The sequence below is a fragment of the Drosophila willistoni genome, unplaced genomic scaffold (genome assembly GCF_018902025.1).
Source record: "Drosophila willistoni isolate 14030-0811.24 unplaced genomic scaffold, UCI_dwil_1.1 Seg701, whole genome shotgun sequence".
Taxonomy (NCBI): Eukaryota; Metazoa; Arthropoda; class Insecta; order Diptera; family Drosophilidae; genus Drosophila; species Drosophila willistoni.
Window position 1 is genome coordinate 15,505 of NW_025814610.1, and position 18,773 is coordinate 34,277.

Below are 18,773 nucleotides of genomic sequence, written 5' to 3' on the forward strand. Positions count from 1 at the left end.
AAACGACGCGCTGATTCTGGAGCTCCGGAAAGACCCAGCAACTGACATCAAGGCACTCGGAGAAAATATCACCCTGGTACTAAGCGATAAGGTAGGAGTAAGGCCTCTCCAACAGCAAAGAGCCACTGCATCGCGGCGCAGGACCTACTGCAACAGACGATCAGAGAGCAGTCAATCGATGTAGCTCTTCTAAGCGAGTCCTACTCTACTGGAGAGTCATTGTCCCTGAAGTCTTCACGGAGATGTACAATCAGTGCCTGCGAGAACGAAAATTTCCGAGCATTTGGAAACGCCAGAACCTATTGCTTCTCCCTAAGCCGAACAAACAACCGGGCGAGGCATCCTCATACCGGCCTATCTGCCTGATAGATACCGCAGGAAAGGTCCTTGAATCTATCATAGGGGCTCGGATACAGCAAGAAATCGAACTACATGGCGACTTATCCGAAATGCAGTTCGGCTTCAGGAAAGCACGGTCCACTACTGACGCCATAAACAGGGTGGGAAATATTGCGGCGGATGCCATTTCTGCAACCAGTTGGAGGGGCGGATACTGCCTAGTGGTTACATTGGATGTGCGCAATGCATTCGGTATCCTGAAGCTGCAGCTGCCGTCGCACACACAAATCGTCGGGTTTGCTGACGACGTAGCAGTGGTGGTGGTAGCGAAGGAGTTGAAGGATGCAGAGGCGTGGTGCATAGATGCAGTCGCCAGTGTGGACCGATGGCTAAGCTCTGCTGGACTAAACCTGGCGGCCCACAAGTCCGAGGCGGTCCTAATCAGCAGCAGGAAGCTAGTTGAACGGGCCGAGATATGGGTCGGCACCACCCGGATTCTGTCGCTAAGGGCCATCAAATACCTGGGAGTTATGCTGGACACCCGTCTGTGCTTTCGCGAACACCTTGAGTACGCGAATCGAAGGGCCCTTGTCTCTGTAAGGTCACTTTCAAAATAATGATGAACACGCGAGGCCCCAAGGAGGGACGTAGAAGACTGCTGACGAGTGTCACAAGGTCGATAGCTCTTTACGCCGCTCCTATCTGGGCCGATGCAATGGACAAAAAAAGATACCGCAGCGACCTCGAGGCGACTTACAGGCTGAGCGCAATCATGGTGTGAAGCGCCTTTAGGACGGTGAGGGCTATCATTGCCAAAAGGCAGCCAAGCGTCGCCAAGCGACAGAAGTAAGTGACAAATTTGAGTCAGTGAAAAAGAAATTTCAAATGTTTGTCAACTCTAAAGCGAAGCACAACAACCAGTTAAGGCGGAAACATGAAGCTGTTGTATGTGCTGAGTGCACTTTTTGCCAGTAGTGTTGTGATTTGGGCAGCCAGTGTAGAGGAATCGATGTCAGGATCAGTCTCTGGTGAGTATGAAGAGGAATCTTTGAAAACTTCGAGGCAGCGACTTAGCCTCCAGCAGCAATACCAACAACAACAGCATCATCAGCGATCTCAGCAACATCATCACAATCAAGGATTCCAATTGGTATCCTTCGATGCGGTTAACAAAGATATAGCCCTGGGTTTGGATTATCTAGTGCCGTTTCTTGAGGTGCCCATCAAACGCAAACGCAATGCTCCTCCCAGGGTAAGTCAACCAATAGGAATATAAAGATGGACTTTATTAGTTATTGTAATATTTGAAGCCTTTACTTGTCATTAACTCTGCTGCCTTGGTAAGCTGTGGTTTGGTTGCTGCCGGTGGTCTTTTGGTGGGTCATCTAATCCGAAGCATGGGCTTGGAGTCCATTGTACCAGATAAACCACCACAACATATGAACAATATGAATGGAAATACTACTAGACCACAGTCTGCTGAAGAAATGTTGTCAACAACAGAGACAGAGACAACTCGTGGCTCTTTTGACCAAGAACAAAACTTTTTCAAACTCTTCGATCAAGTTAAATTGGTTTATCGCAATAACACTGGCCAAAGAATGGGTAAATTTAGACACTTTTTAATAGTAATTAATCCTTAATTTCAATTCCATCCTGGCAGAACTCAGTCTGCCGAGTGCTTTGAATACAGTGGAGCAGACTCTATCCGAAAATGATGTAAACCTTTTCGTCTGTATGCTCAAGGCTATTTGCTCGTTGACCTACAAGGCTGGGAATCAGGTGCGCAAGGGATTGGCTACCGATGTGGAGCATGTTCTGGATGGAGCCACCAATTGGTCGTGGTTGTTAGCCTGGTTGGAGCAATCACCCATAGGTGAAGCGATACAGGCAGGCAAAGTCCCCAAACAGCAACACTGTCAGGATAAATATCCTCGTTGCAAATGGAATGCCCCAGAAGAGCAGCTCCTGCAACTTGTGCAAAATAATGTGCAGTTTAATTAAAAACTTTTCAAAAATAGGACAAAATTTAGTTTTTACTCCATTAACAAGATAAATTCTGATTTGAATCGTTAGATTATTTAATTAAATTGAAAATAAGCTTTTAAAGCTTTCGTGTAGATACGTAGACAACATGTAAAATACACGTAGATATTGTGTAGATAATTTATGTTTTGCAATTTGAAATCAAAGCGCGTTCATTTCTTAATCGGTTTGTATACATAACTAGCTAAGACTCTTTTCATGAACATCTGTGAAGAGGAGGACTAACTTCCACACTAAGTTCCTGTTTAAACTCCAAATTCGGCAAAATGATGTAGATTCTATGAGATTCTCGAGAGGATTTATAAAACATATGTTCGGCTTTTGTTTCTGCCTAATTTTAGTAAAAACATATAAAAGTCTCATTAAGAAGCTAACTACTAACGTAAATCATTTCGAATGATAAGAATAGACGCATCAATTGATTTGAAAACAAATTAACACCCCAAAACCCCACCAGCCGGAAGATTGAGGTGGTGTCGGGTACACAAAGTGGTTCATGATTGCCTACAAATTTGCACTTGACGGCCAGCAGGGACGGCAGCAGTCTGGATGATATTTAGTATATAATAAATATTCAGCTCTGTGTATCTGAATGGATCGCACAACACTGTCCACGGGCTAGCGAGCTGAAGCAACTGGAGCCGATTATTCAATTACCTCAGCTACTTTTGGCAGCCGCCACACTGTCATTTACAATTGAGTGCGTCATAAATTATGATCTTGCTGGTGACCCCTTACAAAAAGTATGACGGAAGAGAAGTAGCAAATACTACCGCATAGGAACCCACAGTAGGCTGACAGTTCAGTAGCTCACTTCATAGCTCATTTGCTTATCATTATTTTGAGATACACACTATTACTATTTACACGTGTTACTACATAGTTTTTAGTAATTATTTACAACAATGCCTAAAGTTAATAAGAGTGTAATCAAAAAACCACCATATACTAAATATGCCAAGGCAATACCCAAGGATGCAACTGAAGGGCAACAATCCAAGCAATGTGTGCGCATCTGTATATTACGTAATGGTAATATCCTTTTTGAAGGTGTCTGTCTGACAGTATCGACCACCTTTTATCCTACTCATGATGTTATGTTAGAGGCTCTGACGAATGCTTTGTGGCCACATGTGCCACTTAGTTCGGGGATTACCCATCTCTTTCGTACCGATGGCACTTCGATTTCAACTATTACGACTTTCAGAACGGCGACATCATTGTCTGCTGTTGTATGTATGAAGCTTTCATGAATATTAACTACAAGGTGAATAAAAACTATTTAAGAATACTGGGACAGATATTAAGCAGGCAAACTCAACCAACGAATATGGGTAGTCCACTGCCAAAGGATTTACCACAGGCTATTCGGCTCTTTATCGATGTAAGTAAGCCAATATCGCGAACGAGATATTCAACCGTCTTCAAGGGCCAAGGCAAGGTCAAGCGAGACAAAAAGTATTTGATAAAAATGGTTGAGAAGCACAATATGGACCAGATAAGAAGCGGCGAGTTCAAAGAGCTTCAGATAATACGTCAATTGCAGGGTCATGCGAATATTGTTCAACTGATTTATAGCGTTGAGCAACCAAAGCAAGCCTATATAATTAAAGAGTGTCTGGATACCGATGTCTCGAAACTAATGTCACAATACGGACCATTTACGGAGAAAGTGGCTCGTCAGATCGTAAGAGATGTAACCTCAGGTCTGATGCATTTACATCGCTCAAAAATTATTCATCGTAACATTAAGCCCGAGAATTTGGTAATTCAATTGAAAAAATCAACTTCTGATGGCACTTGCCCTGAAATATCGGCGGTGAAAATATCTGATTTTGGCCTGGCCACATACTATTCTGGAAAGAAAATCTATGAATGCTGTGGCACAGGAAACTTTGTGCCTCCAGAGACGGTCAAACACAGTGGATATGACTTTGGGATCGATATTTGGTGCTTGGGTGTAACTCTCTTCTATATGGTTTGCAATGAGTATCCTTTTGGCAATAACTTAACTAATTCGGATGAGATTTTTATGTCTACCCTTCATTCCTCTCCTTGTTTGCCGTCGTCTAAAAGATCTCAATTGAGTAACGAACTCCAATTATGTATAGACGGAATGCTCAACAAGATACCCGCATTTCGGCTAACTGTCGCAGATATAGCAAGGCATCCCTTTCTTCGCGAAACATAAATAGTAAATAGAGCTTACCTTTTGTGGACAAAATTTATGGTTTTCCTCTCTCAAAATAATTGGCGCAAAATGTTATAAAAATTAATTACGCATAGCGTTGGTTTCACACAACAAAGAAACACGATGACAATTATTTACATAGTGCAATCAGAAACCGCGTGAGCAAGTGGTAAACAAAAAAAAATGATATCACGTATACGACGCATCGTACTATAAATGTGTATAAAATGGAGTGATGTAAAAGTAGATAAAATAAAGTTTAAAAAATTAAATTATTCTTCCTATAAATAAATCTTTTTGTCGTTGTTTTATTATCAAACAAAAGAAATTTCATCAGCGTACTGAAACAGTCTGACCTTAACACACACCCACACACTCAATCACAACACACACACAAACACCACCGACATATATTATTTATTACGTATACACCACCCTTGTATATTGACAGTCTCAAGGTCGCCTGCATTTAAAGAGTCTGCCTGGTTCCCCAATTCTTTGTGTCCACATCAAAAAAAAAAAGAAAAAAAAGTGATATAGGCATTAAGTTCAGATAAATAACAGCTCCTCAGCTTATCGCGCTTATCTTCCGCTTTATTTTCAATTTAAAAATCATTTCAATTGAACAATTTTTATCTGCTCAACTTGGATCTGCATCTGTATATTTTGTATCTGTATTTGTATTGCTTTAGTACATAAATGTATGCGTAACTGTAATTTGTATCTGCCACGAGAGATATATAGAGAGAGAGAGAAAGGGAGAGAGTGAGAATCTGCAGCTCTGCCAATGTGGCAAAAGTTGCCATTGTGTGTTTGTGTGTCTCCGAGTGTAACTGAGCTCATTTACAGCAGCGCTTTTATTTCTTGTTCACTATTTTCCATATTTTTCCCCATTTTGTTTAGTTTGAAAAGTATTTTCTTGCTGTCAAGCAACTCGATTCAGCGGCGGTCATTTGATCCGCGTCTGACTGACATGTTAGATGTCCCGACACACACGAGAATGTTTCGGGTTGAAAAAAGGTATATTATCGAAAGCAATGAAAGAACGGGTGTTCGGGTTAGATGCTCATACTGGATTGAATATGGCGATTTACAGGAGAACCCTTCGTCACCCTCCTCAGTATGACCGAATTCGGTTTTGGAAAAAACCCTACCCCTCACTCTCTGCTGTTCACCCGGTGGCGTGAACATACCGCACCCCTTGCAACAAGTTGCAATTGCCTCGCTGGACATGTCTAAGGATGGGGGATGGCAGCGTTCTGGATCGTTCCCCAAGGATAGTGGGAAGGAGCTCGGCTCCAAGCACCAAATCCACAGGAGCTCTTTGGTGAAATTGCGGATCAGCGAGCGGAAGGTCAAGCGAATCCTGCTTCACCTTATTCGGGACGGCGCGGGACGGAAGTGCTTCAGCTACACTAGGCAGCACCACGGCGACTGCTTGGAACCGTCGCAGCGGTTCGTCAGGAGGAGAAATCTGTAAGCGGCACACTTTGTCGCCGCTACCAGCATCGCATTGCCCAATGCCGCGAATGCTAGTTGATACTTTGCAGCTTGGAGGATTAATCAATTCAAACATTCTTTGGGAAATAAAGGACGCTTCGGTTCCCATATCAATCAAAGCGCGGATTTGAAACTGCTGGCCACGATGATGAATAGTTACCCTCGCAGTACCCAGGAGGCCAGTGTTGCGAGTGGAGGCGAAGTAACTTCCCACGTTTACATGAAGGCTGCTGGAAGAATCGGAGGACGCACGATTCGAAATTATACAAGCATCAGGTGCTGAGCTCTCTTGCACTTGAGCGGAAAAGGCCTGAGCTCGTGCCGTAGGTTTTCGGCTTACGGATGGAAAGGTCTGACCGCTAGAGCTTGGTTGAAGGACATCTGTGGCCTCTAGTACACCACCGCGTTCAGTTAGGAATCGATTAAGGTCGTCCCAGGATGAGACGGCGGTCTTATTTGGAACGGACTGTTCCCACAACAGAAGGGTGGATTTGGGCATTTTGCTCGTACAGATTGCTATAAGAAGGATATCCCAATTGTCTGTACGAGCTCCGGAAAGCTCAAGACCGGTTAAGCAACCTTGAATTGAGGTCTGCAGTTCTCTCAACGCTTTGCCAGACTCTTGTGTTACAGCTGGATCTGTAGAAGCTGCTTGGCTTGGCTCATAATCAATAATCGATTATTTTCGTATCGCGCAGTGAGGTTATCCCACGCGGACTGGAACCCTTTATTGGTCAAGGGTGACCTAGAAACAATGGCTCTGGCTTCACCGCGAGTTTTGCAATTTAAGTGGTAAAGTTTCTCCACTTGTATTAGGCTTGGATTATGGATAAAAATCGCGGTAAACAAATCACGGAATGTAGGCCAAGCCAGGCTGTCTCCGTTAAAGATTACGACTTCGCACGGGGGAACTGTGTGGCTTTGATGGGTGGAATCGACGGAGAGCCTGACTGGTGGGGGAGCCATTTTTGTGGACAACTGCTCGATTCGCTCTCCAAACAAAGTCCCGCCTCGCACATATACCATATAACAATAATCATGTTTAGCTTTAATTGTAGCTATGTGCTTCGGACTATCGTCGTTCTTTTGAACCGTTAAGGCTTTATAGCATCGTGAAAACTCTGCCTCGAATTTTGCCCCAAAGTGACTTAAGCTGGTCTAAGTGTATTTTAATAGAGACGAGTGGCACATCGTCAGCTAAAGCCTGGGCCTCGCGAGTCTCGAACGCCGTTAATGCCTCGCACACGGCAACAAAGTCGGAAAGAGACATCGTAGAGTGTCCTCTAAACTATTACGAATCGAATGGCAACAAACGTGGACTTAGAGCTCTCAAGCGAGGAGATCGAAACGAAGCTGTAAGTGGACTATATAATTTAAGGATAGAGAAGGAGTGAGAAGGAGAAATGTCTCCTCTTTTTAATGACCACAATGAATAAGCAAAGATCGCATAAATGAAATTAGAAGGATTTATAATTTTCCTCGCAGTTGTGGGAATAATTATAAGGATGTATAATCACTTGGATATTAAAATTTATACAATGTGGAAAAATGTTAAAATTTATAAGAGTATTTAAAAATATGGAAAAATTGAGATCAGTAGGATTGGGAGTGTCGATAACTTTTCAACGAAGGAAAAAAAAACTTGGAATTAATTCATTAAACGGGCAAGATCAATTTCATGGATCTGTGAGGAAAAGATCAAAATGCACCAAGACAAGCCAAAATATTAATTCCATATAAATAAAAGGTTTTTATTTTTCTTTAGAAAATATTTTGCGAATTAAATTCAATCAGTCGATTGAAATATTTTTGCACAATACGAAAATCAGTAAGGAAAATATGGATGTCGTGAACGAGTCACGGCTTGGCTGAAGTGTCAGCACTGATGAGACTTGAGTGTCAGCACTGATCGGGAGTCAGTTGTTCTGCCGTGTTTTATGTTTTGTGAATTTAATTAATTGTAAACTGTTTAACGAAAATCACGATTTCCTGCTTTAATTATGTAGGTTTCGAATTATTAAATTGCGGAAAGCCAATCGGAGTGGCTGCAATTAATTTTGTGTGGTTGAATTCAAATTGTATGTGGACATATGTATGTATGTACGTATGAGTGTGGTTACCGCGGCAAAAATTAAAACAAAATTTGTATGTACATATGTATGTATGGATGTAAAAATTATTCGACATAAATAATTTATGCCGATGGACTAATGATCAGCCCGTGAAGTGTACTTTACACTTTAAGTAAAGGTAAGTGGTACTTTATAAATTCATTCTCGATGATTAAACACCTTTACTTGCAGGTTAGAAAACAGCTGTTTTTACATGTATGTATATATATGTGTGTATATACATACATATGAATTGCTATGCAATTGGACTTTTGGACACTCAGAATTTCGAAGAATGGAAAAAAAAAATGCACTTCCTAAACACAAAAATATAATACCATGTAACCCTTGGAACAGGTCAGGGGTGTACATACAAGTATACAGAAGTGTGTAGGTCGCTATGGAAGAGCGGGAAACCTCACACTTTTGTAAGTTTGTAATAGGATATAATAAGAAATGTTGTACTTATCAGGAATTCCGCCGATGCAAGCTGGAATAGCGGAAGGATATCCGGCTCGAAGGAACAATGTTTGTGGAGGGGCGGAAGGACCCGAATAAGCCTCAAGTGATTGGCGGGTGCCAATTTCTGCATGGGTCTGGTGAGTGAGTAATGCAATTAAAACGCGCGAGAACTTCGTTTAAGATTAATTCTGGATTATTTCTATTTATGTTACATGTTAGATGTCCCGACACACACGAGAATGTTTCGGGTTGAAAAAAGGTATATTATCGAAAGCAATGAAAGAACTGGTGTTCGGGTTAGATGCTCGTACTGGATTGAATATGGCGATTTACAGGAGAACCCTTCGTCACCCTCCTCAGTATGACCGAATTCGGTTTTGGAAAAAACCCTACCCCTCACTCTCTGCTGTTCACCCGGTGGCGTGAACAAGATTGTTAAACATATGCTAAAGTTATCGTTCTTTTACCTTTTGCATACAACAAATAAACAAAAGCGAGAAAATCGACAAACAAATGTTTGGATTTTTAAGGTGTCAATTAATTGAAGATATCTGAGTGCTCATAAAAAGGTGCTAAAAAATTACTTTTTTTTCATCTGAAACGTGGACAAAAAAAATTGATTTTCGGTTTTAATGGTGCGTGTGATTGTTTTTTTTTTTCTTCTTCTCCACGATGTTGTTGGTGTTTTTATTTATGTATTTTTAACTGGCTTATTGGGTTTAAATTTGGCTTTAAATTAGATAACAACAATGAAGCAACAAACAGTAGCTAAAATGAGAAAGGCGAATGTACAATATTAATTTATCTATACAAATTTCATTTCATTTGTTATTGAAACGTTGTGGCTGGCCATTAAAATTAAAATGTAATTTTTAATGCCACTAATTCAGTCAAGTACGAGTACCTTTATGTCCGATTTCTCAATTCCTTGTGTCCACATCGATAAACATTTTAATAGGCAAATTAATCCCTTAATATTGAAGGACTAGTGATATTTTTCCAATTTTTTCACTGAGTGAAAGTTCAAATAGAAACCTTTTCGATAAACTTGAAAGTTAATTACTTAATTATGGATTTATGATTTACTTTTATAGGCTGCTAAAAGTCATTGCAAAAGCTGCTAAAATCAATTTAACGAATGAAATTTCAATCCTTGAAGAAAAGTGTTTATTTTCCCAAATCTTTCAAACTCATTTTAAACCTTTTGATAATGAATATACTCCTAGTGTAAGAGAAACTATAAATTCTCATAGCTTGTTTATTATAAACGAAAACAAAACAAAATTGGAAACATAGAAGATTTTTTTCGCACTTGGGTTGCACTTATCACAAGTTTGTGCTGACGCCAAGTGGCCGCTTATATACAATTTTAGCCTTAATTAGAGTAATTCAAGTGAGCCTCCTCCTGACACACACTGACAATTCACAGATGCATTTCAATTTAACGCCAACACCGACAACAGCAACAACAATGGAAACAACAACTGTGGCCTCGCCCACTGACACTGACACATCAACACAGCCTCTGAAGAGGCCGCCAATAGAAACAGATCCCGATTCTTTGGATAGTGTGATCAGTAATTCAAAGTCATATCCCATCACCATAGTGCCAAATCGTCCCACCAGTTTCTATGGCTTGAGCTCAACAAATGGCAAAGCCTTCCAGCGTCAGCCTAGTTGCAGGTGAGTAAGTGAGTTGGACGGGGAGTGCCATTAGATGCCACTAAGTGGTTTAGTCAATAAGTTATTGTTATTATTTAGCTAGTTTAGCTCTAATTACAACTTCAAACTTTATTCGCTCTGACGTTGGCTTCGTTTATACTGAAATCGATCAGCAATCGATTTGCAAGGGTTGCAAGCCCGTTTTGAAGGCAGATCGTATCAATGTGAATTGCCTGCCCCAGGAGCCAAGCAAATGTTTTGCAATGGAGGCCGAGTGTCTCCAACAACGTCTTGAAGAGGGCATCTTGTTGACAGTCATCTACCAGAACAGGGAGATTGGTAAGCATAACATTTCTGACATTATTACTCGTTACTTCTACCTCTGTTTAGGTCATGGCTGCTACGTTCTACCCGAATCCTGTATACTACGGTTAATGAATACGCTTGGTGAGGTTACTCATACTGCCAATGTGGAGCTCACGTGCCATGGATGCACCGTGGGCATGTGCACTGTCCACCTTGGCCTCCAGATGCGGTGTCAAGAACTTAAATTGTAAGTATTGCCAATAATGGAGCTCGAAATGCCGCTGCCTAAATGCGATAGCACCTGAAATTCAATAGAGTAAAAGAGTTGACCGAGATTCGTTCCATTCCGTTCCGTTCCATTAAGCATTCCATTCCATTTTCTTTGAATTTTAGGTTAAAACCATTCTCATAGGTACAACCTGATAACCTTGTGGATATGGCTGGGCCATATGGTTATTACGAACCACAAAATGCCGATGATGGATGTCTGGCCATGGAAGCGAGTCAATAGTTTTCACCCAATCGGATGCATCAAACAATATCGGTGCCTCAACTAAAACAGACCTGCGTAAATACGAGTCGCTTCTGTCATGTCTGTAAGGAGGAAGAGACATCCTCCAGATAGCAGCTTGTCCTCATTGCGGCTACAAGCCGGTGCCCCTGTTCAAAGAGAAGCCTTATGATGAAAATGCAACTGCCGACGATCTATTGCATATCTGCTTAGAATAACAACAAAGCGAAGGAGCCTTAAGCTCTGACTCTGTGCATGGACATCCGATGCATGAAGTCAATTCTTCAGAGGCTTTACAGAACTTATTGCGAAACTATGAACATCTTAAGCAGAGTATTAAAAGGGCTGAGAATAGAAAGCAAAAGAAGCCTCATGCCACTACCAGCTCTTCTAAAAAGGGACCGACTGCACCTGCAGAACAACAGAATATGGCTGCTGTTTTTACAGAACTAAAAAATATGTTTAAGCTAAAAGATGGTGACGCACAGGCTAAGATACAAGAAATTTGCCAAGAGGCCCAACAATTTTCCTCCAAGACACATCAGAAAAAAGGATCAAAGACTCACGCCCAAAGCGAGACTTCTGTGCACAAAAAGAAACAAAGAAGACAGCGCAAAAAACCAAATTTCAAATGGAAAGTGTATGCCATGATCCCCCGGTCGGGTAGATGTTCCAAAAACAATCATGAGCTTAACTTTGATGGCCCCACCGTGCCAGCCCATATGGGTTGGCTATGGACTTCGAATCCCTTGGCCAAAAAAAGTCCCGGGTCCATACGTCGTTCCACCCGGGAGCTGATGCGCTACTTTCTTAGAGATTTCCCTATGGACACCATACCAGTTTCAAGATACATATCATACTATAAGCAAAAGCAGCCTCCTCCATCGGACATTAAGGAGAAGGCAGAGGAGCTTGTCCAGAAGCCGACGCTGTATATCGAGAAGAAACATGATGAATATATCATCACGCTTCATCCATATGTGAACATGAAACCTATGCAGTTCCGTATTATTAAGAATCCGCTGCTAAAGGAAATTCGCGATCTGAAGCGTTGTCTGAAATGTATGGGTTTCAAGAAATGCACTTGCCACAGGCCTGTCATTGCGTGCTTCTGCCGTAGTTTCATTGAGAAGAAGCAATTGATTGATGAACTGCAAGAGGAGTGCGAGCAACGGGAAATGGAAAGCGTCGAGAATGCACTCGTACTCTCCGATACCTCGGACAGTGAGGCTGAGTTTGAATTCGGTGTGACACCGCCAGCTGGTTTGATCCATCCCGAGCGTCTGAAAAAGACCACGCACCACATCATCTGCTACTCAATACGACGAGAATGACTGGATTACGCCGTCGATGTTTCCGCATCCACCCAATCGCTTTATGCAGTATGGAGCCTGTGTGGTTGGAGAGCGGAAAAAGCAATTCAACCGGATCTATGGCAAGGGTAACGTACACGAGGAACCAAAGCTTCCCCCGATGCGCAACAAACCGAAAAAGAAAGAATCGAAAAAGATGGCTGCACGTCAAGCAGGTGGTTTCGCCAGAGAAGTTTCAACCAGTGGCTTACGACGTTCCCAAAGGCCATTGGTTTGTGACACACATTCCGATTATCCCCTAAGTGAGGAACGCATGAGACGTTTGGATCAAGCTGCTTACCCACCAACTGATCCACAACGCCATCAAAAGCAGAGACAAGTTAGGTTCGCTGCCGCCAACTCGTTCAACTCGAATGAACTTCCATAGTCCTATTTATGGACTATATCATAAAAATTTTAGTTATCTTTTGAAATGTAATCTAAAATTAGAATATGTTAATAAATGCCGTAAATTTTCCAACCAGTTTCATGATGTTTCCCATATGCATGTCTCTAGCTTTATTACTCAATTCATGTTTGTCACTTTGCCGGCTTGTTTGTTTATCTAACCTTAGTACTTTGGTTAACTACGATGATATAACCTAAACCTCACTCCAATTCTCCAAGAAAAATATGCACATTTTACGGGCCACAGACGTTGGGAAATGTTTTTCTAATACGACATTCGTCTTGGTCCGCTGACTTGGCCTTATTGTAATTTTTGCATCGCTTCAGACAGGATTCAGTGAACACATCCTGTTGGTCCAATGCGGTTTTTGCGTAGATTCGTATGTTACAATTCAATCAATTTGTTTCCCAGTCGAATTTTGCGAAGCGTTAAAGTCGTGCTTATGTTGTGTTCAGTGCTTTTTGATTAAATGAATATCATATCTTGATTGCAGACGCATCGAGTATGTAATTCACACAATGCCGCCTCCAGACGCTACAAAGCACTTGACAATTGTCGGCATCGCGCTCAGACGCAATCCGATCGTACAGCCGGCAACATGTGTTCCGTGCACATTTTTGGCTCTTTGGCCATTTTGTTGCTACTAGGAAATGGCGGTGAAAGCGAGAGTCCCAACCACAGTGACTATTATTTTGGCAATGCGAGCATGAAGCTCATTGAATGGTTTTCGTGATTTTGAGCCACGCTATCAAAGCGAACGTCAATTAGTCCGTGAGGAGCGTGAGGGTCGTGGATTCCATTTCCATGCTAGTGGCCAGGATGTTAGTGTGGAACTGGAATTTATTGTGCCATTCTTCAGAGTCCCAGTTAAGCGCAGCATGAATTTCGCCCGAAATGCTTTCCAAAGTATACTAAATCTCCGAACTGGAGCTATTATTAATACCGCAGTTATTGTGGCAGCAGGAGCCATCATAACTGCAGTAGTACGCTTGATTTTGGCTCCACTGGTGATTACCTCTCTAAATAATGGTGGCTATATCTTCAAATCGGATAAAACTATCAAAAGAGGAAGTGAGTACATAGAGAATGATTCCTTTACACGAATCAGCAAAGTAAAAGTATTCATTTTTTTGCAGTGCGAGGCTTGACCGATGCAGTGGAATCCCAGTTGGAAGAGCACAATATTGATATGACAGCTTGTATGCAGCGTTATATAGAGAGTAGTTCATCCTCCACTCCTGTAAGGCTTATACATGTATTGGCCAAGTGAGTTCAACTATCTTTCTTGATTCAAACACAATTTAAATCGACTTACATAATATATTTTTATCCAGCTCACAATGGTTAAATGTCTATATGAATGGCACGGCTGTTTATAATGCCATCAAGGTGGCCCAAGGCAATCTAAATTCTGATTATATATATCGAAGTTGTCGCTGGTCATCCATGGCAATCCACACGATGAAAGAGAGAAGTTGGCTAAAATCATTGTGGCCACATTTTCTGGAATATTCTAATGGTTAATTAAGTACTATGTTATTGCTATCAGTCACTACATCTATGCATATTTATTTATTGGCTTATATTAAGTATCTACTTTTATTAAATAAACAAATAACATATAAATTGCGGTGAATTTTCTTAATAAATTTCAGATTCGCAGTTGGCTAAAACAACTAGATAAGGTCTACTTTTAGTTCCTTCTTCAGCTGAGATTGCACAAAGACCTTTTAAAGACCTTTTATCGGAAAATTCAATTAGTTATCTTTCACTCCAGGAATTTAGATCTCTTTCTTTTTAAACTACCGGAACTGCTAGCTAATTTGTCATTAAAATGATCTTGCACCTTTTTACATTGTTTACCCAACTGTCTGTTTTAACTTCATTATTTTCACACCTTTCAAAAGAAAAGACTGACTGAATTTAGTTATGTCATGCCAACATTTTGCTACCTTTTTGTACTACACGAGAGAAGAAGAAAAATTATCATTGCCAAAAGGCAGCCAAGCGGTGCCAAGCGACAGAAGTAAGTGACAAATTTGAGTCAGTGAAAAAGAAATTTCAAATGTTTGTCAACTCCAAAGCGAAGCACAACAACCAGTTAATGCGCAAACATGAAGCTGTTGTATGTGATGAGTGCACTTTTTGCCAGTAGTGTTGTGATTTGGGCAGCCAGTGGAGAGGAATCGATGTCAGAATCAGCCTCTGGTGAGTATGAAGAGGAATCTTAGCCTCCAGCAGCAATACCAACAACAACAGCATCATCAAAAACCTCAGCAACATCATCACAATCAACGATTCAAATTGGTATCCTTCGATGCGGTTAACAAAGATATAGCCCTGGGTTTGGATTATCTAGTGCCGTTTCTTGAGGTGCCCATCAAACGCAAACGCAATGCTCCTCCCAGGGTAAGTCAACCAATAGGAATACAAAGATGGACTTTATTAGTTATTGTAATATTTGAAGCCTTTACTTGTCATTAACTCTGCTGCCTTGGTAAGCTGTGGTTTGGTTGCTGCCGGTGGTCTTTTGGTGGGTCATCTAATCCGAAGCATGGGCTTGGAGTCCATTGTACCAGATAAACCACCACAACATATGAACAATATGAATGGAAATACTACTAGACCACAGTCTGCTGAAGAAATGTTGTCAACAACAGAGACAGAGACAACTCGTGGCTCTTTTGACCAAGAACAAAACTTTTTCAAACTCTTCGATCAAGTTAAATTGGTTTATCGCAATAACACTGGCCAAAGAATGGGTAAATTTAGACACTTTTTAATAGTAATTAATCCTTAATTTCAATTCCATCCTGGCAGAACTCAGTCTGCCGAGTGCTTTGAATACAGTGGAGCAGACTCTATCCGAAAATGATGTAAACCTTTTCGTCTGTATGCTCAAGGCTATTTGCTCGTTGTTAGCCTGGTTGGAGCAATCACCCATAGGTGAAGCGACACTGTCAGGATAAATATCCACGTTGCAAATGGAATGCCCCAGAAGAGCAGCTCCTGCAACTTGTGCAAAATAATGTGCAGTTTAATTAAAAACTTTTCAAAAATAGGACAAAATTTAGTTTTCCATTAACAAGATAAATTCTAATTTGAATCGTTAGATTATTTAATTAAATTGAAAATAAGCTTTTTAGAGCTTTCGTGTAGATACGTAGACAACATGTAAAATACACGTAGATATTGTGTCGATAATTTATGTTTTGCAATTTGAAATCAAAGCGCGTTCATTTCTTAATCGGTTTGTATACATAACTAGCTAAGACTCTTTCCATGAACATCTGTGAAGAGGAGGACTAACTTCCACACTAAGTTCCTGTTTAAACTCCAAATTCGGCAAAATGATGTAGATTCTATGAGATTCTCGAGAGGATTTATAAAACATATGTTCGGCTTTTGTTTCTGCCTAATTTTAGTAAAAAACATATAAAAGTCTCATTAAGAAGCTAACTACTAACGTAAATCATTTCGAATGATAAGAATAGACGCATCAATTGATTTGAAAACAAATTAACACCCCAAAACGCCACCAGCCGGAAGATTGAGGTGGTGTCGGGTACACAAAGTGGTTCATGATTGCCTACAAATTTGCACTTGACGGCCAGCAGGGACGGCAGCAGTCTGGATGATATTTAGTATATAATAAATATTCAGCTCTGTGTATCTGAATGGATCGCACAACACTGTCCACGGGCTAGGGAGCTGAAGCAACTGGAGCCGATTATTCAATTACCTCAGCTACTTTTGGCAGCCGCCACACTGTCATTCACAATTGAGTGCGTCATAAATTATGATCTTGCTGGTGACCCCTTACAAAAAGTATGACGGAAGAGAAGTAGCAAATACTACCGCATAGGAACCCACAGTAGGCTGAGAGTTCAGTAGTTCACTTCATAGCTCATTTGCTTATCATTATTTTGAGATACACACTTTTACTATTTACACGTGTTACTACATAGTTTTTAGTAATTATTTACAACAATGCAAAGTGTAATCAAAAAACCACCATATACTAAATGTGCCAAGGCAATATCCAAGGATGCAACTGAAGGGCAACAATCCAAGCAATGTGTGCGCATCTGTATATTACGTAATGGTAATATCCTTTTTGAAGGTGTCTGTCTGACAGTATCGACCACCTTTTATCCTACTCATGATGTTATGTTAGAGGCTCTGACGAATGCTTTGTGGCCACATGTGCCACTTAGTTCGGGGATTACCCATCTCTTTCGTACCGATGGCACTTCGATTTCAACTATTAACGACTTTCATTGTCTGCGACATCATTCTCTGCTGTTGTATGTATGAAGCTTTTATGAATATTAACTACAAGGTGAATAAAAACTATTTAAGAATGCTAGGACAGATATTAAGCAGGCAAACTCAACCAACGAATATGGGTAGTCCACTGCCAAAGAATTTACCACAGGCTATTCGGCTCTTTATCGATGTAAGTAAGCCAATATCGCGAACGAGATATTCAACCGTCTTAAAGGGCCAAGGCAAGGTCAAGCGAGACAAAAAGTATTTGATAAAAATGGTTGAGAAGCACAATATGGACCAGATAAGAAGCGGCGAGTTCAAAGAGCTTCAGATAATACGTCAATTGCAGGGTCATGCGAATATTGTTCAACTGATTTATAGCGTTGAGCAACCAAAGCAAGCCTATATAATTAAAGAGTGTCTGGATACCGATGTCTCGAAACTAATGTCACAATACGGACCATTTACGGAGAAAGTGGCTCGTCAGATCGTAAGAGATGTAACCTCAGGTCTGATGCATTTACATCGCGCGAAAATTATTCATCGTAACATTAAGCCCGAGAATTTGGTAGTTCAATTGAAAAAATCAACTTCTGATGGCACTTGCCCTGAAATATCGGCGGTGAAAATTTCTGATTTTGGCCTGGCCACATACTATTCTGGAAAGAAAATCTATGAATGCTGTGGCACAGGAAACTTTGTGCCTCCAGAGACGGTCAAACACAGTGGATATGACTTTGGGATCGACATTTGGTGCTTGGGTGTAACTCTCTTCTATATGGTTTGCAATGAGTATCCTTTTGGCAATAACTTAACTAATTCGGATGAGATTTTTATGTCTACCCTTCATTCCTCTACTTGTTTGCCGTCGTCTAAAAGATCTCAATTGAGTAACGAACTCCAATTATGTATAGACGGAATGCTCAATAAGATACCCGCATTTCGGCTAACTGTCGCAGATATAGCAAGGCATCCCTTTCTTCGCGAAACATAAATAGTAAATAGAGCTTACCTTTTGTGGACAAAATTTATGGTTTTCCTCTCTCAAAATAATTGGCGCAAAATGTTATAAAAATTAATTACGCATAGCGTTGGTTTCACACAACAAAAAAACACGATGACAATTATTTACATAGTGCAACCAGAAACCGCGTGAGCAAGTGGTAAACAAAAAAAAATGATATCACGTATACGACGCATCGTACTATAAATGTGTATAAAATGGAGTGATGTAAAAGTAGATAAAATAAAGTATAAATACTCATTTATACATGATAATTAAATTATTCTTCCTACAAATAAATCTTTTTGTCGTTGTTTTATTATCAAACAAAAGAAATTTCATCAGCGTACTAAAACAGTCTGACCTTAACACACACGTACACACTCAATCACAACACACACACAAACACCACCTACATATATTATTTATTACGTATACGCCACCCTTGTATATTGACAAAGTCTCAAGGTCGCCTGCATTTAAAGAGTCTGCCTGGTTCCCCAATTCTTTGTGTCCACATCAAAAAAAAAAAAAAAAAAGTGATATAGGCATTAAGTTCAGATAAACAACAGCTCCTCAGCTTATCGCGCTTATCTTCCGCTTTATTTT

At 40.7% G+C, this 18,773-nt stretch overlaps 5 protein-coding genes across 5 annotated transcripts; all 5 read left to right on the forward strand.

Moving 5' to 3' along the window:
• The first annotated feature begins 1,273 nt into the window (after window positions 1-1,273).
• LOC6637670 lies at window positions 1,274-2,343 on the forward strand. Its single transcript, XM_023179101.2, has 4 exons — window positions 1,274-1,350; window positions 1,414-1,591; window positions 1,650-1,944; window positions 2,003-2,343. The coding sequence occupies exons 1-4, from the start codon at window positions 1,274-1,276 to the stop codon at window positions 2,341-2,343; spliced, it is 891 nt and encodes a 296-aa protein (XP_023034869.2).
• A 1,372-nt stretch (window positions 2,344-3,715) lies between these two features.
• LOC124461856 (serine/threonine-protein kinase DCLK1) lies at window positions 3,716-4,576 on the forward strand. The gene has a single exon (XM_047013306.1). It carries the CDS (start codon window positions 3,716-3,718, stop codon window positions 4,574-4,576), a length of 861 nt encoding a protein of 286 aa, XP_046869262.1.
• A 5,544-nt stretch (window positions 4,577-10,120) lies between these two features.
• On the forward strand, window positions 10,121-11,029 carry LOC26529861. Its single transcript, XM_047013307.1, has 4 exons — window positions 10,121-10,316; window positions 10,411-10,650; window positions 10,702-10,864; window positions 10,933-11,029. The coding sequence occupies exons 1-4, from the start codon at window positions 10,121-10,123 to the stop codon at window positions 11,027-11,029; spliced, it is 696 nt and encodes a 231-aa protein (XP_046869263.1).
• Window positions 11,030-13,487: 2,458 nt separating this feature from the next.
• Window positions 13,488-15,934, forward strand: LOC6651362. The gene is given in 8 exon segments (XM_002073394.3): window positions 13,488-13,610; window positions 13,612-13,960; window positions 14,026-14,155; window positions 15,042-15,080; window positions 15,121-15,298; window positions 15,357-15,651; window positions 15,710-15,842; window positions 15,844-15,934. Coding segments are annotated over 8 exon segments (1,338 nt in total).
• A 1,501-nt stretch (window positions 15,935-17,435) lies between these two features.
• LOC6651361 (serine/threonine-protein kinase DCLK1) lies at window positions 17,436-18,155 on the forward strand. The gene has a single exon (XM_002073393.3). The coding sequence runs from the start codon at window positions 17,436-17,438 to the stop codon at window positions 18,153-18,155; it is 720 nt and encodes a 239-aa protein (XP_002073429.3).
• Window positions 18,156-18,773: the final 618 nt, after the last annotated feature.

What these genes read in the sequence shown, in the direction of transcription:
- LOC6637670 (XM_023179101.2), top strand. Translation starts at nt 1,274, where the DNA reads ATGAAGCTGTTGTATGTGCTGAGTGCACTTTTTGCCAGTAGTGTTGTG. An exon ending in AACGCAATGCTCCTCCCAGG is followed by an intron (nt 1,592 to 1,649) that starts GTAAGTCAACCA and finishes TAATATTTGAAG; the next exon opens with CCTTTACTTGTCATTAACTC. An exon ending in TAACACTGGCCAAAGAATGG is followed by an intron (nt 1,945 to 2,002) that starts GTAAATTTAGAC and finishes CCATCCTGGCAG; the next exon opens with AACTCAGTCTGCCGAGTGCT.
- LOC124461856 (XM_047013306.1), top strand. Translation starts at nt 3,716, where the DNA reads ATGGGTAGTCCACTGCCAAAGGATTTACCACAGGCTATTCGGCTCTTT.
- LOC26529861 (XM_047013307.1), top strand. Translation starts at nt 10,121, where the DNA reads ATGGAAACAACAACTGTGGCCTCGCCCACTGACACTGACACATCAACA. An exon ending in AAATGGCAAAGCCTTCCAGC is followed by an intron (nt 10,317 to 10,410) that starts GTCAGCCTAGTT and finishes GTTATTATTTAG; the next exon opens with CTAGTTTAGCTCTAATTACA. An exon ending in CGGTGTCAAGAACTTAAATT is followed by an intron (nt 10,865 to 10,932) that starts GTAAGTATTGCC and finishes GAAATTCAATAG; the next exon opens with AGTAAAAGAGTTGACCGAGA.
- LOC6651361 (XM_002073393.3), top strand. Translation starts at nt 17,436, where the DNA reads ATGGTTGAGAAGCACAATATGGACCAGATAAGAAGCGGCGAGTTCAAA.